This window comes from Alligator sinensis, unplaced genomic scaffold (assembly GCF_000455745.1).
Source record: "Alligator sinensis unplaced genomic scaffold, ASM45574v1 scaffold505_1, whole genome shotgun sequence".
NCBI classification, from domain to species: domain Eukaryota; kingdom Metazoa; phylum Chordata; order Crocodylia; family Alligatoridae; genus Alligator; species Alligator sinensis.
In genome coordinates, this window is record NW_005841940.1 from 1,593,934 (window position 1) to 1,619,550 (window position 25,617).

A 25,617-nucleotide genomic window follows, 5' to 3' on the forward strand; every position below is an offset into this window, starting at 1 on the left:
ATCATGGACTAAATATAGACATTGGATTTATGACACATTATAATCTGCCTGACAACTGACTCCCCAGCCCAGCCTCTGGCTTCTTTACTTTTCATTCCATCCAGGAAGAGCACACCCCAACTGCTGAAACTTCCTTAGCCTGACGAAGGGTTTTTGAACCTGAAAGCTTGCTTAATAACTATTCTCCAACTATTTGGGTTGGTCTAATAAAAGATATCAGATTCACCCAAGGAAATTTGTCTGCCATGTTGGGTAGACCAACATGGCTACAACCTACACCCCTGCATCATGGTTATTTGTAATTTATAGCCTGGATTTTCCTCCCTAATTCTTTCCTCCTACTACAAACTTATTGAGAAATTCATTTGAGAGACAGAATAACATTATTTGTTATAAAACATAACTATAAACTAGAACCTCTTAAAAATGAAATATCCTGGTGACAGGAGAGTTCTGGGAGATGGCCAAAATTCTACATTAACACTATCAAATTTCTTCTTAGACAGTTAATAGCAAAAGTATTTCAACAGAGCCAACTATTGCTTACATGGCTTAATTATATGCTTCTGAATTCAGAAAAAGAAAGAAGCAGGATGCTTTATTGGAAACAAACCTGTGATCTTTGTGTGTCTAATGTTGTGTCAGGGTTTTTTGTGTTGAAAGGTACTGGCTAAAGACATAAAACTGCCCTACTTGGTCAGACCAAAAGTCAATCTAGGAGACAAGCAGGTTGATTCTGACAGTGGCAAGTAGGAGGAAGAGGAAGAGTATAAGAAACAGGATACGATGATCCATCCATGTCATTCTGCCCAGTCGCCATTAGCGGGTTGTACGTGTAGAGTAGAAAGCAGTGGTCTCTGAGTAAGCCTGTGCTACAGAAGTGTGATTGTAGCACAGGTAGATATACCCATACTAGCTTTAACCTAATTAGCACAAATAACTAAAGCAGTGAAGTAGCAGCACAGACTTCAGTGCTACAGGGAATTAAACCTTGGCTTTCTGAGTCCCAGGCTAGAACTCTAAATGCTGGATCATCATTCTCCAGTATGTACCCTTTCTCCTAATTCAAGGTGGGGAAATTCAGTGAAACTGTGAAGAGCAATTGCCTTCAAAATGAATAAATGGAAATGCTTCCCACAGCTAGCCTTCTGAACTTATTGCCAAAAGGTATCAAGCATAGGCGACACGTAGAGGGGGCACAGGAGGGCACGTGCCCCACACCGAGATTGGCCGTTGCTGGCTTCTGCGGACAGTCACTGCTTGCCACCTGCCCCCCTCGCTGCTGACACCACCACTGGCATCTGCGGGCAGTTCCTGCCCACCGCCATGGTGTCCCCCAAGTCTCAGGAGACCCCAGTCGTTCATGGTATCAAGGCCAATAGTTGAGTAATACTGAAAACGGATTAGATAGGTACACTACTAACAAAAATTCAATAGGAAAAAATCCATGAGAATTATAAACCTTATGCTTCAAGGCTTAAATCAGTTGCCAAGAGTTGATGAAGTCAGGTAGAAATTGAAACACAAGTTATTATGTTACTATCTCCTACAAAGTTTCTTTACTAACACATCTGATGCTGGCCACTGCCACAAAAAGGATATTGGGTTGGATGGTGCTTTGGTCTGTTCCAATAGGAAAAACTGCTTAGAAAATGGTGCTTGACAGATTTATGACCCGGGGTGGGGGTGCCTTTTAGTCTTGTATTCCTGGTTCCTATAGATAAATAACTGCAGTTCTTGCCATTTCAGTGGGACTTTACACTGGACCACAAGATCTTTTTGTGTGTCTTTTCCATCTTATGCTTCAGTGTTTGTTGATGTGCTTTTCCTATGTGTATTTCCTATATGTAGATTTATGCATTGTCTCTGAACATTTTGACTATTCCTTACTTCGGATTCCCTTGAAATTCTATCCTCTCCCTCCTCTCTAATGTGTTAGCGATATAAAGGGCAGCAGACTGACATGCCTTGGTGGGAGAGAGAAAGGGTGGACAGCAGCGGGTATGCTGTAATCAATTCTGCTGTTTGGTAAATATTCATTCTTTCCTGGAGCTCTGAGAACAGGCAATATGGAACTTATATTCAATTTCTTATGTGTCAGTCTGTGAAAAATGTAAAGATTTAACATTAAAAATGGAATTAGAAAAAGGTTGGAGAGGAAATGGGAAGGGTTTTGAACCAAAGCTGTCAGCTCATATTTCAAAAGCTATGCATTATTTCTTAGAGATGGGAAGTGTTCCCAAGATGACTGTTTTAGTGTACAATATAACTACCTCTCAGTTTATTACAGTATTGGTTCCCCGGTACTGAAAATACAATGTATTTTGTTCTTTAATAAAACAGAATAGAAAGTAAACTTTAAAGAAATGTATTATTTAAACAAGCATTTTCTGTACTCTTTTTAACTTAATAAATGTAGGATCTGCTTCTTTGCTTCTTATTGTCGCTCATGGAACTTGGGAGTACCTCCATTAAAGTCAGTGGAAATATACAAGGGTAAAATTGTAAATGCTAAGAGAATTGAGTCATGTTGTACTGTAACTTCTATTAAAGACAACTGGCAAACTGATCCAGACACACAGTGCTACCACAACTGAATTAACAAAAAGAAAGGTCTGTATCTTGTATATATCCTCCTCCTCCTCCCAACAGAAGCTAGATGCATAGAACATGAAAGTGCTCACAAATCCTGTTGCAAATAAAATCTACCTTCTACTAGTATCCAAAATCCCTTTATCTTTTGCTTATTTGGTAACATTCAGGAGAATTGTGTTTTATTCACAATAAGGTTTCTAGAAAGCAAAAGCACTGCATATTGGTAAGTGAGAGCTGCTATCAGCAAAAGTATTTGCACTAGAAGTGTATCTGCTACCATTTGAAATGGTGAACATTTTGTGAGTAGGAAATAAAAAAGAGACAAAAATAACAGAACTATAGAAAAAGAGGAGGCTAAAAGTAAATAAAATGAACAGCAGTAACTGAGCTGGTGTACTATCACCATTACCCATAAGAAAGACAGGAGAGAGGTTACTAGCTTAATGGCTCTTCAATTCATGGCTGTCATTCTCTAAGGTAGACTGCTCTGATCCAACAAGATTTCAAGGATAGGAAAAGTATGTTTAAGTGGCATGAGGCTGCTGGCATAGTCCAAGTACATGTAGCAGGTGTGCCAGTATCTGCCACAGTAGCAGCAAGTCCACGTGCAGTTGTCTTTGCTAAGAGGAATGTAGAGCTGTTCATGCATTTGATATGCTAGATCCTACTAGTACTGTGTAGAGGTGTGTGTAGGGATGTTGAATCCAGTTTTCTAATTGACTGTGATGGATGATTTATATTGGTGGGTCATAAAATCTGAGAGCCGTGGGTTCAATACTTGCACTTAAGAAATAATGGATTTGAAAGAGCATTGTTTTATGTAGAATGATGAAACATACAATTGCTTTCCAAATTGCCCTTGCCAGTGCCCTGGAATGCAGGCAGTTAACAAAGGGAGACACTCAAAAATATGTCTGCAGTCTTTGCAAATAACACCATGCAAATGACAAAAAAAATTGTACCTTGTGCCTGTGATGAAAGAAAAGTGAATGTAAAATCTATTAAACAGCAAATAATTCTGCTCTATTCTGCACTGGTGAGGCCACATCTAGAGTACTGTATCCAGTTTTGGGGCCCCCACTGTAGGAAGGATGTGGACAAGTTGAAGAGAGTACAGTGGAGAACAATGAAAATGGTTCAGGAGCTGAGGCACATGACTTATGAGGAGAAGCTGAGGGAACTGGGTTTATTTATTTTGGAGAAGAGAAGACTGAGGCGGGATTTGATAGCAGCCTTTAACTACCTGGAGAGTGGTTCCAAAGAGGATGGAGCTAGACTGTTCTCAGTGGTGACAGATAACAGAACAAGGAGCAATGGTCTCAAGTTGCAGCAAGGGAAATTTAGGTTGGATATTAGGAAAAATTTTCTTGCTAGGAGGGTGGTGAAGCACTGGAACAAGTTACCTAGAGGGGAGATAGAATCTCCATCCTTGCTTGGAGGTTCTTAAGGCCCAGCTTGACAAAGCCCTGGCTGGAATGATCTAGTTGGATGGTTCTGCTTTGAGCAGGGAGTTGGACTAGTTGGCTTCCTGAGACTCCTTCCAGCCCAAATTTTCTTTGAGTCTATGAATTATTTCTCTACCCCTCTGCTGGGAAGAAACATTGTTATGTTTACATTGGGGACCCATGCAGGAAGTCAAATAAAATATTCTTTCTTGTATAACAAAAAATATGAAACCTGTTCTAAATTTCTAAGGGCCTGCTTATTTCCTACGGTATCTTCTGCCCTAAATTTGTTCCCCAGACTTCCCTCAAATAATCAAAGTCCTGATGATTTTTTCAGCCACTTGTTAGGCCAGGAACAGAAGTTATGCTTAAACTGGCTTACAGATCTGAATCGGTTTCTGATCACTTAACACAACAGAAGTTCAGTGCACTTAAACCACTTTCAAAATGGCCAAAACTGGTTTTAAGATAGAACTGGTTGGTTGTAGTATCAGACTGAACTAATTTATGTCAAACCAGCTTATGGATCTTCTATCCCAGACCCCTTCCCTGTTCAAGATAACTCAGTCCCCCAGCATCTCAGGATGCTTTGTAGCCCTAGACTGTGCTATCTGCTTCAGCGGAGCAGGGTTGACCCTGCCCTTCTGCTCCCTAGCTGGAGCACTATCACTGCTCCTGCTGGTTGAGAAGGGGTAAGAAAACCTGGCTTTGGACCTCAGCCAGGGTCTGTGTGGCAGAGGAAGAACAGCCCCTGACAGGATTTTCTCCACTCGCTGCTGGAGTGGAGGTGAGGGGGCCTGGCCAGATCCCCTGCCGGGCTGCAGGCAGAGTGGGGTGAGGGGGCTGGAGAGGTGAATGGGGAAAAAACTGTCAGGAGCTGCTCCACCCCTTCCAGGCAGACCCAGCTGGGGTTCCCTGGGGACAGGGGAGGGGGTTTAAGTGTGCCAACCCAGGCCATGCCCCCTCCCCACCACTACTCGAGTGGGGAGCAGGGGAAATACTGGCAGAGGCTGCTTCTCTCCCTCCCCACCCCTTCCTGGCACATCTTGGCTGGGGGCCGTGCAAGCCATAGTGGGGATTTAAACCCCACCCCCATCATACTCAGAGGGCCTGCCAGTGCCTGGCAACACAACCCCCACAGCTTGAGCAGGGATGGGGGAAAAGCCTCAGAGGGCTTCTCTCCCAACTTCCCTCCAGCTTTCTGACCACTGCAAAAGGGAAAGGAAGGGAAAGGGAGAAGTGCTCTAGTGCCCCCCCTCCCCCCAGCTTCTAACATGAATCCCTGCAAGGTATGTGGCTGCATTTCTGGAATCAAAAGTGAATGTCCATTCAGTTGCTTCTCAGTTCAATCTATGCAGTTTATACTAACTTGAAAAGATTTAATGGATTTCATAGACATTAGGGCTGGAAGGGACCTCAAAGAGGATCAAGTCCACCCCCTGCCCCAGTGGCAGGAAGTCAGTTACGATCAAAGGATACCAGCAAGATAAACATTCAAATGTTTCTTGAATGAGTCCAGAATAGATGCCTGCACCACTTTTGAAGGGAGTCTATTCCAGGTCTTGGGGACTCGGACCATAAAGAAACTTTTTCTTACGTCCAAGCTAAAACGGTATTCTAGGAGTTTATGACCATTGGTCCTTGTTTTTCCTTGTGGCGCTCTGGTGAACAGATGTTCTCCCAGATCCTGATGTACACCCCTTATGTACTTATAAGCAGCCACCAGGTCCCCCCTGAGCCTGCACTTTTCCAGACTGATGAGTCCCATGGCTCTCAGCCTCTCTTCAAAAGGCCTGTTCTCTTGTCCTCTGATCATGCATGTGGCTCTCCTCTGTACTCTCTAAAGCTCCTCCACATCTTTCTTGAATTACGGCGCCCAGAATTGGATGCAGTACTCCAGCTGTGGCCTCACCAAGGCCAAGTACAGCAGGAGGACGACATCCTGAGATTTACTTGAAAAGCATTTATGGATGCAAGCCAGAGTTTGGTTTGCTTTGCCAGCTGCGACACCACATTGGTGGCTCATGTTCATCTTGTGGTCAATCATGACCCCCAAGTCTCTTTCAGCAGTGGTGCTAGCAAGCGTAGCACTGCTGAGCCTATAAGTATGCTGTGGGTCCCCACCTCCGCCCCCTCTGAGGTGTAATACCTTATATTTATCACTTCTGAACAGCATCAGGTTTGTATTCGCCCACTTGCTAAGTTTATCTAAGTCAGCCTGGATCACTAGCCTGTCCGCAGATGTGGATGCTATGCCCCAAAATTTAGTGTCATCAGCGAACTTAGCCAGTGCGCTTCTGACACCAATGTCCACATCGTTGATAAAGATGTTAAAGAGAACCAGTCCAAGGACAGAGCCTTGGGGGACACCACTGGTCATGGTGCACCATAATGATTCACTACCATCAACCACTACTCTCTGGGTCCAGCCTCGGAGCCAGTTTCCCAGCCATCGGACTGTGCCGAGGCCACAGTTGTCCATTTTTTCCATGAGGAGGTCATGGGACACCAGATCAAAGGCTTTTTTAAAGTCCAGATATATGACATCAATCTCTTCGCCCTTGTCCAGGTGATATGTCACCTGGTCATAGAAGGAGATGAGATTAGTCAGGCAAGACCTACCTGCGACAAACCCATGCTGGCTATCCCTCAGGATGCTGCCCTCAGCCAGCTTATCCAGAAGGGTCTCCTTGATAATTTTCTCCAGAACCTTGCCGGGGATTGAGGTCAAGCTGATTGGCTTGTAATTCCCAGAATCTACTTTCAGCCCTTTCTTGAAGATGGGTACCACATTGGCCTTCTTCCAGTCTTCAGGTACTTCACCTGAGTGCCACGAGTTTTTGAATATTTTTGCCAATGGTTGAGCTATGACACGTGCCAGTTCCTTGAGTACACCAGGGTGTAATCTGTCAGGACCAGCTGACTTGAACGTGTTCAGCCACTCAAGGTGATCCTTTACTAGATCAACACTGATGCTGGATATACATACGGCCTCACCCTGGCCTTCCTGCGTCTTGCTAGGCAGGGCAGTCCCATTGGACTGATGAAAGACAGACAAAGTACCCATTAAGCAGGTTGGCCTTTTCCTGGGTGTTGGTTATCAGCTGTCCTGCTTCATTCAGCAGGGGTCCAATGTTACCCCTGCTTTTTTTTCCAATTCTCTACATATCTGAAAAAAGACTTTTTGTTATCTTTGATATGTGAAGCCAGATGGAGCTCGGTTACAGCCTTGGCTTTCCTGATACGCTCCTACAGACCAGACCTCCTCGGTGGTAATTCCAGCCTTCCAGATTGAATCACTTCAGCCTCGGGCTTTTTGACTGTCTATACTTAGCCAAAAAGTTCAATAGTTTTATTATCAAACAGAAAAAAAAATCACAAATATGGGGTTGCCCAAGTGTACCATGCAAACAGCAGTTTATGAATATCTGCACCATCAACTTGTGCTTAGCAATTGCACATATCTATAAAATACCATTCATAAAAATCAAAAACTGTTCATAGGCAATATGCAAATATAAAAATGACTGAATTAATTATCAATTAAGAAGTTTTCACCCAGCTCCCAGCAGCCACTATTTGTTAACAACACATTCTTAGAAAGGCAAGATTATGTGATGCCATTGGAAAGGTCATCTGATGTTCCCATGGTAATACAGCATTCTTGCTAATTGCACTGCATCCTGGCATGTAGTTCATGTAAGTACTGGCAATGGTAATGCTTGGCCCTTTGACCTGGTTCTTCCAGGTTGGTTTCTGTCATGTTAGGACTGCACAGTTCCATAGGACAGCACCTCTTCACATGCAGGAAAAAAAAAGAATTGATTGTAAGCAATGCAGCATTTTATGAAGGAAGAAAAAAAACTTCCTTGAAGCCCTGAAAAGGGCAATTAAAACATCTTCCATTAGTTCGTGTTTGATTGTTTATCTCTTTTTTTTTGCTGGAAGATCATTCAGTGTGGTCAGCAAGCATTTTCTTCATCACGGAAATTGGGAGGCTTGGAGAAAACCATGATGTTTCTGACTGTAGAAACACTGTTAGTCTTGGATTGATTGCAGACTCTCTGGAAGAAATTCTTCTGTGTACTGTTTGATGCAACTCAGTTTGAAATAAATTTATGCTGCCCTTTGAGACAATCAGGAAATGCTGGTGGCAAGAGTTCAATGCCAGCATCTGTCTATGACATACTTTCAACAATTTTTTTCCCACTTCAAGAAAATAAATTCAAGTTAAGAACAAATAGTTAACTTGACAGCTCACACTGTCGAAAGCAGTTTAGCATCCAGAAAAGGCTACCTTTCCTCTTTTTAAATCATCAACTTCAGGGTGAAAAAACATTAAATCAGATTATTAAATTAATCAGGGTGTGACTGATACAAAATGAGGGCAAAGCCAAAGGAGAAGGGGCATTTGGAACTGTACTTGATACCACCACAACATTGATGATGCCTAATTATTTTGCATCCCTCCCTTCTCTTAAATCCTATGCATATCATTCTGCCTAATTTTAATTAAATTTGGTATGTGGGGTAGTTAAAGACATTACATCAAAGCTTGGGCAATCTCATGAATTGTGAATAATAATTAGAAAAATAAAAAGTTATTCATAATGAGATGGGATTTCTTTTCTTAACAGGCTAGAATTGCAAACTCATTTTGTCTAAAGGAAAAGTGAAAATGGCAAATATTTATATTGAGCTAAACAAATAGGTTACAAAAATGAGTAAAAAGAAGTAAAAAATATTGAGGTATGACAGACATCCAGCAAGCTCAGTATTGTATTGTATTTGTAGGAAGTGAAGTTTATAGTACGATCCTTGAATATGCATACCTCTGTATGGAGGCTGTTTATGATATATATTGCTTTAAATGTATTTTACTTATGTTTTTACTGTTTTTTAAATAAGGTTAAATTCAAACCATTAGTTTATCCTGTGCTTTCTTAGCATGGAGGGGATGCAGAAGATGCTAAACAGGGGTTCTCTGCACCCCATGTGAACTGCAAAAAATTCTTGGTGCCATCTTAGAATAGGTAGAAAGAATTGTGCAAGGTGGATCAGGGAAACTACACACTGCCTCCTCATTCATCATTTTAGTTATATAGTTGTACCTCCATACAAGGGGAGTTAAGGGAATGGTGGCTGATATTCTGTTTATGTAGCCCTGCTGTTTTTCATAGGTATAGAGGAGAAATCCATATTCCCAGCCCCTAGATATTTCCCTATACTTTGGTGTTGCGCTAGGAGAAACAAATGTCATATACTGTGATTAACAAAACATTGGTGTATACAATATTGGTGAATATATGTGAAAAGATTTTGAGACCTGTTCATTGGCTTAATTCTTCAAGAGGCAAAATGCATTAAGGCTTTCTTCTAAGATTTACCACTGTTGTTTGAACAACCAGTATGTGATTATATTAGGTCCTCTGGAGATGACTGCCTTGTATGTATTGCTACAACTCAAGATTTGGTACTTGAAAGGAAGGTGGCACATAGGAAAAAAAGTAAACAACATCATGGCAAGCTGAAGGAGGTACTTTTCATGAACTTCTGAAATAAAACAGCTAGCATAAAAAACCCTTTCAGACTAAAAAAAAATGTCGTTGATGCCAGTACCAAATTCAGTCTAAATTTTATGGATTTCCTTGAGAATATGACATTTACAGATTCTAAATCTCTGCAAAAGCTCCTTAAAGGGTGCATCTACTTGTGCACATGTACTGCGCAGTAACTGAAATTACTATGCGCTATAGGCACGTGTGTACACCCATACTGCATAGTAAATATGGCGACATGCCAACTTGAGCGTAAATTTTTAGGTATCAAATTTACAACCAATTAGTTACTGCACAGTAATGCATGTGTAGATGCCTTACTGCGCAGTAACACTGTGTGCGGACTGACTTGGGACCACATTTAGTCCCAAATCAGTCCACACACAGTGTTAATGTGCTTTAAAGCCTGCATGTGTAGATGCTGGCCTATTCCTGCGTACTGCACAGTAACTTACTGTGCAATAAATTTAAGCCAACATAAATGCATGTGTAGACGCACCCAAAGTATACTAAGGGCATGTCTACACATGCCAATTTCAGGCACTTTAGCCTGATTTAAGGCACATTAAGGGCACATGTGCACCCTTAATGCACCTTAAAAATGGTGATTTTAGGTTATTTGTGCCTAAATTTGATACCTGCAAAAGCAGGCATCAAATTCAGACCCAAATAGCTAAAGCACATTAATTCACATGTAGATGCATTAAGGTGCATTAACGCTGTGTAATGGACTGTGTGAGTCCCATGTCAGTCCTCACACATGGCATTAATGCACTTTAATGCATGCATGTGTGGAAGTGAGCCTAAATCGCCTTAATGCACAATAAGATAATGTGCAATAAATTTAGGCACGCCTAAATGTACATGTAGACACTCCCTAAGAGACTTAGCTTTGAAAGGACTCAAGAAGTAATTGAATTCAAGATATAAATTCAGTAAGATAATTAAATTCCAAAATTTTTAAATATAGGCTCTGATTTGCAACCGCAATTCCCATTTTGCACCTGTACAACTCTAACAATCAATTGTAAAAAACCAGTAACATATTCATGAATACAGTGATGGATCAGGGCCATAAAATTCACCTTCTCAGGGAATGTTTAAAGCCAAAATAAAAGTTAAACACAAAAGTAATTTCGACTATTTGTTAATGATAATTTGATCAAGCTATCAAAAGCAATCCTGAACATAATGTTTTTGTTTCATTCTTGGCCCTATAATAGATTTATCTGACCATGGGCAAGTAATTTAACCACTGTACTTTATTTTCCCTTTCTGTAATATGGGTTTAATCACTTTAATACTTCAGACCTGTTGTGAAGCTTACCAAATTAATGTTTGTGAAGCACATTCATATTCTCAGATAGAAAGTGCTATTGAAGTAAGTATAAAGAAGTGCTCTAAAATTTCAGTTAGATTTTTTATCTATTCATGTGGAGTTGTTATTCTGCAGCAAAGCTACACAGCTTTACTATGAAGTAAAGGTTCTTGACACATTCAAGAGACCTGTTCATGTAGGAGACCAGTTTGTTTCTGGTTGAAGTATTAAAAATGTAAAGAGGATATATGTGCCAAGATGTTTTGGCTAAATTCTCCTTCAGGAAATATGCTATGGTGATTTTAATTAGTATCTTTTACCTTTTGTTTTTGTGGAACAGTTATAGGATCCAGAGGGATGGTATTTGGCAGCTGATGAGATTATTGCTCGGCAGAAAAATTACTCTGATTCATTTCTAGGTCCCTATTAGGAATTCTACTACAGGTTTTTAAAATGCTCTTGTTTACTGCTTCTGCATTTTTTCCCCCTGATTTGTTTACTTACTGTACAAGAAAACTACAATGGTTTTTGGAATCGCGTCTTGGATAAACTATCCTCAGTAACGAGGCTACTTTCCAAATTTGTTAATGCAGACTATGTACAGTAGAATAGCAAGTATAAAAGAAGGTAATCAGAGTACAAGTATAGTAGAATACTAGAACTTTTACATTTTATTATACATTCTCATGGTACATTAAGGACTCTTTTAAATCAAACGTAGAGTGGGCATGTGAGAGAAAGTGGGTGGGATTCACAGAATATGTATAGGGACCTACCCAATTCGCAATTTTGAGAAAATCATAAATTGATTGAGCATTGTCCATGAAATCTGCAAAAAAAACCCCAACTTATTAAAAACAAAATGATGGCTCCCCAGTGGGAGCCAGCAGTCCTCACAGCTGCTGTGGCTCAGCCACACAGCCCATTGTTGGAAGGGAGCTGCTGGTACAAAGGGGAGCAGCCAAGATGGCAGCCACCCCTGCCCCTCCCCACTGATTGACTGAAAGGGCTACCCATCATTCAGCTCCACCCCTCTCCACCAGTCAATGGTGAGGGGTGGGACTGCGTGACAGACAGCCCTCTCAGCCAATCAGTAGTGAGAGGGCAGAGCCACCAGGACCACTTAGCCAATCAGAGGCAGAGGTGGCTTGCCACAATAAGCCTACAGAAATGGTGGCCGGCTCCACCATAGGCTACCTGCCCCTCTAATTTTGGTAGGTCCCTAATTATGTACCATCACTCCTTCCTCTGAACTTTGCATTGTCTCTCTCAAGAACCCAAGTGGTAGTAAAGGCTTTCACTTTCTGGTGGTCTTTTGTGTAACTTTTCTTCACCAAGTACATTCTACTGCTGAAAGATTAACTCATCTTTAGGAGGGTCATTGTTAGCTTGTTGGGATATACTGTAGGTATATGTTCAGTGTAACTACTTTTGAAGCACCTAAGGGCCTTGTTACAGGGTAATTTTGGATGACTCCCCAAGCTCTTAACGCCTGGATTATCTGCACATTAACACCTGAAACTAGGTGTTTTAAGCAGTAGTTAGGCAGCTCAAAGTTACGCCATTCCATGGCAGGATTATCTCTGATTCATATTACCTAGCTCATGTTACACTAAGGTGTAGCCATTATAGGCTCCACCTTAGTGTAGACATCTCCCCCTCACCCAGTGGCTCAGATAAGGCCCACTGCCCCCTCCACCCTCCCCAATACCCCAGATCCCCATTCACCACCCCCACCCACCCCTCTTCCCCTACTTACTTGTAGCCGCCCATGCTGTCTGTCCTGGGCAAGCAGGCAGAGAAGGGTTAACCTGCCTGTCCTGCTGTCACTGCCACCATCGCTGCTGCTCTCTGGGCAAGCTCAGCCTGAAGAAGAGCAGCACCCTGGCAGTGATGGGCAGACAGGCAGGTTGACCCTTTCCTGCCTGCTCCCCTGGGCAGACAGTGCAGGCAGCCACAAGTAAATGGGCAGGAGGGGAGCCCCAGGAGCAGTGGGGAACCACGGGAGTCCTGGAATGGAGGGGGAATTCTTACCTTTTGGTCCTCCATGCTCCTGCTGTCCTGAAGGTGTGACTGCTTCAAACTCATGCTAGCACTAACACCAATGAACATCTGTGTGGCTCACAGTGTAGCATGTAACAAGACCCTTAGAAAACTCATCAGGTGTGGCTAGATTTATTGGCGTATGAGATCTGTTGGCCAAATGATCTAAAGACACAATACAGCTCAACCTCAGATCAAACCAGGGAGGGTTTTTTTCCTTAAGAGTTATTCCATTACTTCTGGTTATTAGTGAAGGTAACAAAATTTGTAGTTAAGCTATGAGACTTTTCTACCTTGACCCAGGGAAGCAAACAGCTTGTGACTGGTCCCAAAGTCAAGGGAGCACGAAGGTAGTAAAAAGTCTCCTAAGGTCTTGCTCTGTGTGGAACTTAGCCTGACTTTAGGACTTAGGCCATCATATCTACCCATTCCAGCTTTTTATGTTCAAAGTAGATTAGTATCGTGCCATTTAGCCTCACCTGTACTGTACAAGCATTTTCCATTTTATATAGTAACTTTTTTTACTACTGAGGTATACAAGTTATAGGAATATGCAAAAGCTCTAATCTGAATGGGTCAGGTTATTTTAATATTTGCTTCTGTCCCAGGGGATTTAAGAATGAAAAAGGTCTTAGGAGACTCAAATTATTTCCCCATCTACTGTGCAAAAGGTTAATAATGTCATTTGAATTGCTACCAGTGATCTTGCATAATCTGGAAGAGACTTGATAGGCTTGGAATAGTAGCTGATGTGGAAATACATGATAATGACAGTACGTATAATTCCCATACTTCATATGATTAAAGCTGGTCAAAACATTTCTTAAAAATTGTTTTTCCACAATTGTCAGCTAAATGAAATTAATTATGAAAAATGTATGTTTGCCTTTAAAAAACAATATTTCTGACTTCAGCCAAAAATTGAAACCTGAAATATTTCCATTGGAATATGCTGCTACCACAGCACTTCAGAAAAGCCTTAGTTTGGTTGCTTCATGTTCCCATTCTCCTCTGTGAACAAGTCTCCCAACCTGGAATTAATTTCCCATGAGGCACTGGTCAAGGCATTACCTCTCTTTACCAAAAAGGGGACACTAATACAGCCTGGGAAGTGATATACCAGGAGCCCTGCCTCTTGAGGACAGTAGCAGTATGAGAAACATGAAGTCAAATTCCTATGAAGCATAGAAATAACACTTAAAATATTTTGGGTTTTGATTTTTCACTAAAAACTCAAAACTTTCTAGGGGAGGGAGCCATTTTCTGAATAGCTCTACATGGAATTTTATACTATGAAAATAAAGTAATTAAAAGCCACAAAAGGACACCAACAAAAATTGTACAATTCTTTTTATACTCCATTGAGAATAAAATGTTTCTGTGTGTTTTATTCCTGACCATATACCCATATAGTAAATGTTCAAGAAACAAATTAGCTGTTATACATTTGAGACTACGTCAAGTGAGCAGCTTGTGTTTACACACCCACTCTGGATGCAGACGTCAGGCATCTGCATGTAAGAATGTATTTAGGTGTTTTTTGATCATATTTGATACAAAAAGTGGGACTTTTCATGTGCATGCAACCATATTTCCCAACTCTACATGCTGGGGAAGGATTCTATAAAAATTGGTATTTTAATCTTGCTTGTGGCTTTTATTTTCTTTTACCTCAAAAACAATAAAAAAATAACATTAAATTCTGCTTTCAAATGGATCCTAGAGTATTCTTCTGTTCAGACGCATGGAAAAACAGTATGATTTCAAACCTGATGGGTTCCTACTTGACTGTTATATAAAATATTTAACTACTGTGACTCTGAGGGAATATTTTTGCCCATTTTTATTTTTTCCATCAGATATTTTCCCCATTTATTTTTAATTTTTACATGTTTTGCTCCTTTCCCCCCATTTTTTCAGTTTCTTCACCTCTTCTTCCTATTTTTTAGTTCTGTTCCTGGCTGCCTCTGTCCTCTTATTTTCCTGCCACTCATTTTTCATTTCTTTTACTCACCAGAGACATTTTTCTTAGACAACAAGAAAAAAATTTGAGCCCTGAGAGACTGTTTTTCAGTCTTTCATCGTGTACTACTTTTTCTTTTCAATCTCTTTATCGTCTTATTTCCAGCTCTACGTAGGCTGCGCCCAACAACCCAGACCTTAGTCAGAACATTACAGCCAAGGTAAACTTGCTACTGAAAAACTCAAAGCAGCTTCTATGACCTCAAAAATAGTTACTGGAAGCACAGCACATTGTCACTGTCAAGTCACTTTAGCTGTAATACAGCACTGACTGAGATTTGGATGCCACAGGCACTGGATAAACAACAATTTTATAGGAAGAAGCCTTACATGGCCTTTCAGCATCTGAAGGGTGAATTTAGATTTATCCCAAGATGCTGGACAATATTTTTTTTTCCTAAACTGCTTATCAACTTGCGTCTAACCCAGATCACAGATGTCAATATTTGAAAGCTATTGGTAGGGACAGACTCAACACTCATATAACAGTAAAACAGATTTTAGGTAGACAGAATTTAAATAGTGTTAGTGTTTGCTAAGGAAAAGAGACTATCTTTAGACTCACCGGCAATCTTTGTTAGCCTTTACAAAGAATTAATTCTGCTCCATAGCAACAATATTGGCTTTGGCGAGGTTGTATCAGGGTAAATAAAGGCAGAAGCCTTAATTTAAGACAAATGGATAAACCTGGAAAGACTATCCTAATATTAAAATAATTTTTAGATCAAGACAGCAAGCAGAGCACAACTTAGGACTTACACCTTTAAGGAAGACGCTCTCAGATCTCCTCAACTGTCTCTAGCCAAAAGTACCTAATACTCCAGGGTGGAAGGGGAGCTCAACAAAACACTTTGTTAATCTCTCCTGTAAAAAGAGTTTTGACTTGCTTTATTCCATTACCCTTACCATCAGTATCCTTCTATTACTACATCCTGCTCAAACCTGTGTGTGAAATCACCAAGGTTAAAATGTTGGCAGCCAGGGAAGATGTGGGGAAGGCATCTGAGACATACTCTCCCTTCACCCTCAACATAGTGATTTCCACTAAGCATATGTACACACAATCCTGTCTCCCCCACCCTACTGTAGCACATTTTTACACCAGCTCCAACTGTACATGGACATAAGCTACCAAGTAAGGGTTCTGCATGAAAGTCTGGTACAATAAAGTCAGACCTTTAGAATTTACAAAAAAAAAAAAAAAAAGCATCCTATTTCTTTAAGTATTCATGGACACAGATATTCCAACTCACTCCAAACCAAACTGTCTGGGATTGGAAAATAACCCCCAAGAATTGTCTGACAAGCAGAAGTCTCTCTCTTTCACAACATCACATTTCCTCATTCAACTAGGTACCAGCCAAGCATCCTGCAGCAATAATTGCAAGTGATCTTGTATATTGAGTACTTGTATTGTCTCAGGGTGTGTAGCCCTCCCTAATTTATTACTTCACTTTGAAAACTTTGTCTTATTTTAAAGCAGTGTTTTGTATGTTTGCATTTATTTTCACTGAAAGATTTTCCACATATTTCCACAGCCCATTAAATGCTATATGGTGTACTGCTTTCTTCCTTGTAGCCATACTTTGGCCCAAAGGTCAGGTTATTAATTGAACATGAGAACTGGATAGGGATATTATTTAATGTAAAATACATAGAACTTTTAGTGGGTATTGGTGACTTGAGTTCAATTTACAAATATCACAGGGACATGTACAGCAAATTGCCTCAAAAGATATAATTAACATCTTTCCATTTGTTCATAATGAAGTTAAATGTTTCTGTGGCACTGTCCAAACTTTCTGTGACACTTCAAAGCAGTTGAGGATGCTCAGAATATTCTTCAGGCTTATCACAGTTTATAATGATTTGAGATTTTAAGAAGGGGGGATTTGGACTTCAACCTCCCTTTCAATTATTCCAGCATGGTTTTTTTTTACCATAAGGGCAGACACAGGATTTCTGGGGTACATTTTGATTCCAAATTGACTGGAATAAAGTTATTGGGATATTATCTAATGGCATGTGTATATCTAGGTGAAGTTTATAATCAATTTTTATCTAAATCTTCTGTCTACTTTCATCCTATTGTATGGTTGGAAAAACATCTCTGTGCACCCATGTATGGTCTCCATTATTCTGTCTTTACTTTTATTAAGAAATATAAGTACAGACTTGTGAAGAAGATTGGAATGAATCCTTGGTGATGAGGCTTAATCTGGGATGCTTTGTACCACTCTAAACAGGAAATAGATATACAATATAATAGTGACTTAGTTAAAAAGGGCACTTGTCTTCTAATGACAGAGCACAGAAAACAAGAGGTAGCCTAGTGCATTAAAATGTGCAGCTCTCTTGCCACTACTTCAAGTTTTCACTGACTTAAAATTCTACAACTTAAATTCATACAGTAGATCTGCTATAAATTCTTGTCTGATCCTATGAGAGAGTCACAGGAGGTGACTTAACTGTCAGACTTGATGGCAATATTTTTGCAATAGGACTCTGAAGGCTTTGGATTGTAAATAAACAACATTGAGGTTTGAATATCTTTAATAACTAAATAAAATGTTTATATTGGAGGAATAAAATTTTAGCAACAAATAGGACTTAATTTGCAACAGGCAAAAATGCCATAGCCTTTAGCATAAATATCCTTAATCAACAGACAGCTCATCAATATTTGCAGCAGCTGGAATATTTTTCCTTTTTTGCACAAAACATAGGAAGTTCTTCTGGTACTCCAATAGTAATTAGTACCATGGAGAGCTCCATCTGCCTCCTAAGACTTCACAACAGCAATATATGAAGGAAGAGTATGCAGGGAAAAAGGGCAAATGTGGCTCTAGTTTGTAACAGATGTCCAAGCTCAACCTTAGTTTCCTTAGCTGTAATAAATATTTCAAAATGTAAATGACTTTTGTTAGTCACTCCAAGATTGTTGTCAAAGGATTTGTCAGTTTAGAAAGGCAAGCACAAGATTAGGTACATCTACTAAATTCTTTCAGCCAAAAAATGTAGCTGTACGTTCACAACTCACTTTGAGTTGTCCAATGTATTTGAAGCTGTAGCCAAAGGATGCATTTATACTAGTGTAGCCTGTCTTTACACTGGGATAAATGTGGAGTGGCCATATGGTCTTATGTCAATGTAAGACGCCATTTCATGGGTAAGTTACACAAGTGTAAAAGTCATGCGTCTCCAACTCCAGTCCATTTCACCCCAGAGTAACTGTTTACTCAATAAAAACAGGCTATTGTTAGCTTCTCCACCACCGGGTGATGAGGAATTATGACAGAGCTGCTGCAGGAATCCATCTAGGGAGAGTCAGTTGTCTGTCTGCTCCTGACAGTAGTGTTACCAAAATCAGTTTGCTCATTATTGTCTCACTTCTGTAAATGTGGCATTTGTCTACACCCAGGAGTAGAATTTAGCCTTTTTTTCTGCATATCCTTCCAAAGTGACTTTTATACATGTGGAAAAGGAATGCAGGAACTGACGGTTGGTTTACATATGGAGGCCCAAACTGCACAGCAAAGGGCGCATCTACACATGATGCTATGTTGCCGTAATAACACATTATGACAACATAGCTCATCGCTACAGCGACGTAGCATAGGCAGGCACAAACCATGATGCCAATGCTACGTCACCGTAGCGACAAGCTACCCTGGCAACGTAGCATCTAAAAATAACCATGTGCCACCAGGGATATGCCCAAAGTGTACTATACTGAAGAAGGCATTTTATTGTTAGGATTCTGGTGTATGAAAAGTTATCCTATGACTCTAATGGTTGCACAATCCTCCTTAAGAGCAGCATGCTTCTGTAGCAGGAAATTTCCATAATGATTCACCCCTCTTATTTGAAAATATTAGTAATGTTAATCTGACTTGGAAAAACAGTGACTCGTCTAACAATTACAGATGCTGTTCTTAAAAAAATCAGTTTTAGACACTGCTTTACTGTTTCCCATGATTTAAATAAAAGTCAAATGGAGAAGGCCTTTTCTTTGGTGATCTGTGATATGCCAACATTAGAAAATTAAGGTTTTTGAAATGTCATCCTAAAGTAAGACATACAGGCACCAATACAACAGGTGTGAGAAATAGAAAAGGTCATTCTAAATGGACATTTTGCTCACTAACAGCTGCAATGACACATTCTTATGCATGTTGCATAGTTGTGTGAAAATATTATTGCTAACACTGTTGTTTCGTTCCCTACAGAGTCGAATGGCAGAAAGTCTGCGCCTATTTGACTCCATTTGCAACAACAACTGGTTTATCAACACTTCCCTTATCCTTTTTCTCAATAAGAAAGATCTGCTGGCAGAAAAAATTCGGCGCATCCCGCTAACAGTTTGCTTTCCTGAGTACAAGGGCCAAAATACTTATGAGGAGGCAGCAGTCTACATCCAACGTCAATTTGAGGACTTGAATCGTAACAAGGAGACCAAGGAGATCTACTCGCACTTCACCTGTGCCACTGATACCAGTAATATCCAGTTTGTCTTTGATGCGGTGACAGATGTCATCATTCAGAACAATCTCAAGTATATTGGCCTCTGCTAAGAATCCATGAGGCTCAATCTGTTTTCCTGAGGTGATGCAAAAGGGGCAACCACCTTCACTTTTGGTGGCAAAAATGTGGCAGCCCTTGAAAGTGCAAGAAGAGGAAGGGGGAAGTCTGAAGTATGTTCACAGACCCCCTAAGCCCTATTATGCCACCACATTATTTTTCAAAAATGTATGCTCTGGAGGATGCAAAGCCTCCAAAAAAAGAAAAAAAAGGAAAAAAAAAAGTTGAGGTCTAAGTGTGTGGAAATGTTTTCACCACAATCACTGCTGGTTCATTCTGTTTGTTCCATCTCATTTTGCTAAGATGGCAGAGATACCATATTCTATGTAAGAAATAATTCCTCATCCAACTGTTCTAGAAACCATTTTACTGCCAGGAAGATACAGAACTGGTGAGTGAAAGATGGGCCTGCCTTGCAGGGTTATTTCCCACCCCTCTCCCAGGAGAAAAGCTAGTTCCAACCAGAAGTTACCAAACAGGAAAATCTGAGCTAAGCATTACTTACAGCTTTAAAGAAGGGGCATGTATCCACTGGCACACACAATCGTACAGTATATACACATCCAACATGTATACACATTGCCCACAACTCACAGCATATACTATGTATACACTTCTGCTTTGCTTTGTTGTTTATCATGGACACCTTTCCTGTCAAAGGAATTGTTGGTGCAGAATTGTTCTATGATTTCCAACCTGGCCTTTAGCCATTTCTGCTCTTGATTGCTTCAAAATATGCAGGAAAAATACATGAAATGAATGAAATAACTAATTTAACAGGCCAAATCAAGGTCAGTGTTTCTTCTACCGGTAAGGAATTTTTATATATCAAGACGGTCTTCTTTTACATCTTTTTTTGCCAAATCTTCTGGTGTTTCACAAAAACAAAACTGAAAATTTAAAAAGTAGGTGAGTGTCCTTTTTTTAATACAGATAAAAAATCACAAGGCAATTTTTTTAACTATTGTTTTAGTGTCTGGATTGCAGAGTGAAAGTTGCCAACTGACAATTCTGTTCCATTGCTTCAAAAAATTCTGGGATATATGATAATATTGTAACAGCTTTTCCCAGGGAGCAAGAGCCATTAAGACTGTGTAGTGTATACCCTTTGAAGTCTTTTTTGTTGTTTTTTTAATTTAAAAATGTGATATATTATTAGAAGGTTAAAGATGAGCGATATGAACAATAACTAAATGTCTTGATATTTAAATTTAATAATTTAAATTATTTACAGTTTAGTGGATTTAAGAAAATTCGAGAGATGAATTCCTCAGCTCCAGGTTTCGTCTCATAAAGGAGTACTACTAGATGGAGTACTATTCCAGCAAAACAGAATGCTGGAGAAGCTCTGTGGGACTATGCTGGAAAATCTCACATGGATCATATGGGCCTAAGTCTTTGGTCGTTTGATTCTTTCCCCCTCCATAGAAAAGACTTCTTAAAGACTTGATTGTAAAGACAGTGTATAAATATATGTTCAAAGTTGTAAAGCACATACACACACATACATACAGATACTCTGGAAAATCTCCTTCTCCCTTTGTTTCCCATGTGTACCAAGATTAGTGTGAGAATTCTCAGCCAAGGGCTCTTAAGAAATTTCAAAGAAAAAAGTTAATAACATCAAAGTTAAAGGTTGTCCACCTAAAGAAAATAAATAATCTGAATGGTACTATACTGGTCTATAGTGTTTTCATTTATTGGTGTTGTGTTTTAATTATTCACAAAAGGAGATAACGTTTTTGAATCTTTCATTTCTTCCTAACCAGCTATGCATTTTGTCAATTTACTACAGACATCTTTTCACAGTTTGTCCATCCATATTAAGGATAATCCTAGAACACAACAAACATTACATTTATAGCACCCAATACAATATTTGGGGACACCACAAAATTCAACATAGTTAAGAGTAGCTTTTTCTCAGGAGAGGGTCAATAGTAACTCTAGGAAGAGTGTAACAATTTAAAATAAAGACATGTATTTGCAGGAAACTACCATGGTGCCTACAAGGAAACTTTCATGACACTTGTCTGCATATTGCCTGACTCCAAGTAGTGATTTTCATCATTCATTCTCATAACCTCCATGTTCAGAGACCTATGTCTATATGTAAGTATTCAAACAGCTTTTGATTTTTTTTAAATGTGGGCGTTATTAAATTTATATTTTGTTGCCTGAAAAGAGGCCCGAGTTCTGAAAAACTGTAACTAAATCACAATGAACGGCGCATGCCCCCAGTGGCTGGGGGGGCATGGCTGCTCTGGCATCAGCAGGAGCAGCGGCAGCAGTGGGAGCATGGCAGCAGTGAGCTGGGAGCTCCCACAGATGCTGCTGGTGCTGGGGGAGGTGGCAGCAAGCGCCACTCAGGGGTCAGCGACCACCCACAGGCACCGCTGGCAGCATTGGCAGTGGCCAGGGGCAATCATGGATCGCCTGCAGATGCCACCAGCAGTGCTGGCGGTGGGGTGGTGAGTGGTGACCACCCACAGGTGCTGCCGACACTATCGGCGGCACCTTTTTGCAGGGGGTACACCGCCATGCGCGGGGGGTGCACCTGCACCCCCTACATGTTGCCCCTGCTAAATCAGTAGAAATTGCTGGTTGTAATGGACTTCTGAAAATCCAACCATTTATTTAAGAACCCATTATGGTTTACAGTACCCCCATTTTAAAAAAATCTTTTGTCAGATATGGTGAATTTTTCACAGTAGTCCAAATAATTTAGCAGCACAATTCTCCTAGGAAACTGTGTCCCTTTAAAAAAAATCTTGTCCATATATAATAACTCAAGGTTATAGCAAGGTGTCTTGCAACTACCAAAACCCTTACAGGTATAGAAGTCTTCAGAATTCTTTGCAATCTTTACATCATCTACAATAATAACCATTTACAACATAGTCACTCCACGAGGTGTTCACTTCCCCCTCCAACAGGTACCAAACAGTAGTACATAGTACAAACTTCAGAATACTCCAGTGTAAATCTTGTCTCCAACTTCATGCCCTGTTGTATCAGACTGATTAGTCCTGATATCCCTGAGCAGAGGTAGTTATGCCAAGTTAGTCTGAAGTCAGTCAGAAGGCAGGGTAGATATGGACCTTTATAGAATAACTAGAATAGCTTTCATAGGCTGAAACTCACTTCATCAGATGCTGGGATACCTTCAAGTCTTATTTACCAATGATCCTATAACACATCTGACTGTCACATGCTCTACACATGAATAATATTATTTAAATTAATAGAATCATAGAAAATTGGGGTTGGAAGGGACCTCAGGAGGTCATCTAGTCCAACCCCCTGCTGAAACCAGGACCATCCCCAACTAGATCATCCCAGCCAAAATTTTGTTTAGCTGGGTCTCAAAAACCTCCAAGGATGGAGATTCCACCACCCATCTGGGTAACTTGTTCCAGTATTTTACTACCTTCCTAGTGAGAAAAGTCTTCCTAAAATCTAACCTAAACTTCTCTTGCTGCAATGTGAGACCATTGCTCCTTCTTCTGTCATCTACCACCAATGATAACAGTCTAGCTCCATCCTCTTTTGAACTCCCCTTCAGGTAATACCTCATAGTGTAATTAATGGTTTGCTTGCACTCTTCGTGTGAAAACGGGTGAGTAGATGGATGATCAGACAGAGATGTTCCCCTGATAGGCACCACATGTAAACTGAATTAACAGACAGTTCTTTTTTTTTTCTCCTGTAACTGAACTCCATAACTCTTGAAAGTGAAAATGTTAGAGTAAGACACTGACCCCTTTCTGATGTGCTTATTCAAAGAGAGAAAGAGTTTCTGGATCAAAAGGTTTTAATGCATAATATGGAGCCCAGGGCAAAAGTAACATTGGTACTGTACTGTTGCCCAGACAAGGAGTACAAACCTATGTGACCTGAAGGAAGTAGCAGCTGCAGCAGTACATCAGGCTGGTGGGGGGTGGCTTTTTGCTGCTGCTTTTCTCCAGTCATGAAAGACACTGAAAAGATTAGTTGCTAGAAAGCTAATAAATAAAGAATATCCTTGGAGGTATAGCATGATCTGACTTGCAACCTTTCAGCTGTGTTTATCACTTCTGAGATCAGCTATGGAAATAATTATTTCACTATGCTCTGCCTTTTCATACTAAAAATACCTCACAATGCTTGTGGGAATAGGCAGCTTTTTTTTGTCTTTATCCAAACAACTATGAGCATCCATTTCCACGCTCCATCCCATCTCCTACATTTAAGAATTGCTCCTCTTTTGAAAGGGTTTGGAATATCTTAATTTAGGCTGGTATGTCCTTAAACAACAAGGGATATAGCCTAGAGACTGTGCTCTATGGGACTGTTACGTGAAATGTGGTGCATTCAAAGCAGCGGCCTGAGATCAAAGGATTTTTTGTGTGACAGTACAAAGGAAATCAAAAATATTCTGTATTAGCAAGTTAGAAGTTCAGGAGATAGAGTTTTCAAAAGCACTCAGTACTGATCTAAACCAATGTGTATCCAGGTTTTCAACATATATGATCTGTTAATGCAATACATAGATGTAAGATCTTTTACATTTAATCAATTTGCAAAGATTTAGCGTATGTAAAAGACATCATTTTTTTATAAGGGGGTCTGCACTGCATTCTCGATCCAAGTTTTCCTCTTGATCATTTTCTACCAACAGTAAATTGAACTGGGCAATAACTTTATATAACAGATTAAATGCTTATTTTTTAATTGTGCATTTGTTCCATTTAATGGTGTGTTTACTTTATTTCATCACTAGCCTCCATATAATCCGTGTCCATTCTAGGCTGATAAGAAGTTAAGAGGAATGAGAAGAAAGTAGTGGTTTTCACTGCAGCAGAACTTAGGAGTAGGTACTTCAGAGAACAAGGTTCCTTAACTATGTTTTAATCTTTTATCTGAGAAAATTCTTCAACAGCCATATCACAGGTATCTACTGTAGAAATGGGGCACCTGGGTTGTTTTACTGGAACAGAAATGGCAAACCTATTTGCTTCACTTAAACAGACTACTTAGTCCAAGAAGAGGGTAAGATAGGAAAGAAAATGAGCATTTTAAAATGAAGTTCAAAACATCTTCCATTTCCATGCTTCTGTATTTCTTGAATAGTTGGGTTTTTTGCTGTTAACTCCTCAGATGACAATAAGGTCTCTGTTCACAAAAGCCCAATAATGTGTTTTGGTCTTCATATTCTGAATTATTGCTATAGTGTGTCATATGTTCGAACAGCAAAACCCTTCACAAGCTTTAGCAAATACAGCTTAACACACAGGTAAAGCAGAGCAATTTTATTACCCAACATGTAGATATGAAAATTAAGACTTTGAGAGGTTAAATAAACACAGGGCACCAGGAGTGTGGATATATAAAACAATTGAAAGGTTTCAAATGCCTTTTCTAGCTGTGCACACATGCAAGCCCTTTGAAACATTCTAAAACTGGCTGAAACATTTCAAAATAGTACCTCTTGAAATATTATTCTGGAGCATTTAACTGTTTTTTATGTCTGGATGGGGGCAGGATGGAGAGTGGTGTAGACAGGCTGCCCACTGTCCAGATGTTGAGCGTGTTCCAGGTCCTGGGGTGCTGACAAGTCCCCATTAGGACAGACCCCTGCACTCATGACTGGGACGCCCACCCCCACCAAAATAAAAAAAACCTAGCTATCCTCTTTCTACAACTCGGCCAGAACCCTGCTAACTCCTGGTGATAACTGTGGCTGGACAAGCAGGCCTTGCAGCTCCCATCCTCTATACCTCTCTGCTAGGCTGAGTGGGGAAAGGCAGAGGAAACTGGTGGTGGAGAGCGCTGTCCGCCACCTGCTTCTCTGCTCTGTAGGGCTATGCAAAGCTTCAGGTGGTAATTCGATTTAGAGGAGATTTGGCCCAATTCAGTGGCTGAATCTCCGAATCCTAACTGAATCAGGGGACCAATTTAAAGGTCCGAATCGATTCAAAGCTCTCTGAATATTTGGCAAAGATACAGAGAGCTTTGATTCGGGCAGTCCAAGCTGGTAAGTACTAGGGGCGGGGGAGGGGGGACTGGGGAAGGG

General features: G+C 40.3%; 2 protein-coding genes across 4 annotated transcripts in view; one reads left to right on the plus strand and one right to left on the minus strand.

Moving 5' to 3' along the window:
- The window catches only part of GNAZ (G protein subunit alpha z), a 183,577-nt gene extending 162,844 nt beyond the window's left edge, over positions 1-20,733 (plus strand). For all 3 annotated transcript variants that reach the window (XM_025199343.1, XM_025199344.1, XM_006019870.3), the window contains one exon: positions 19,211-20,733. In XM_025199343.1, coding sequence (XP_025055128.1) covers positions 19,211-19,555 — 345 coding nt within the window. In that variant the 3' untranslated portion in view covers positions 19,556-20,733. The remainder of the gene's footprint in view (positions 1-19,210) is intronic.
- RSPH14 (radial spoke head 14 homolog) overlaps positions 1-25,617 on the minus strand; it is a 230,838-nt gene that overhangs the window by 181,988 nt on the left and 23,233 nt on the right. The window lies entirely within an intron of this gene.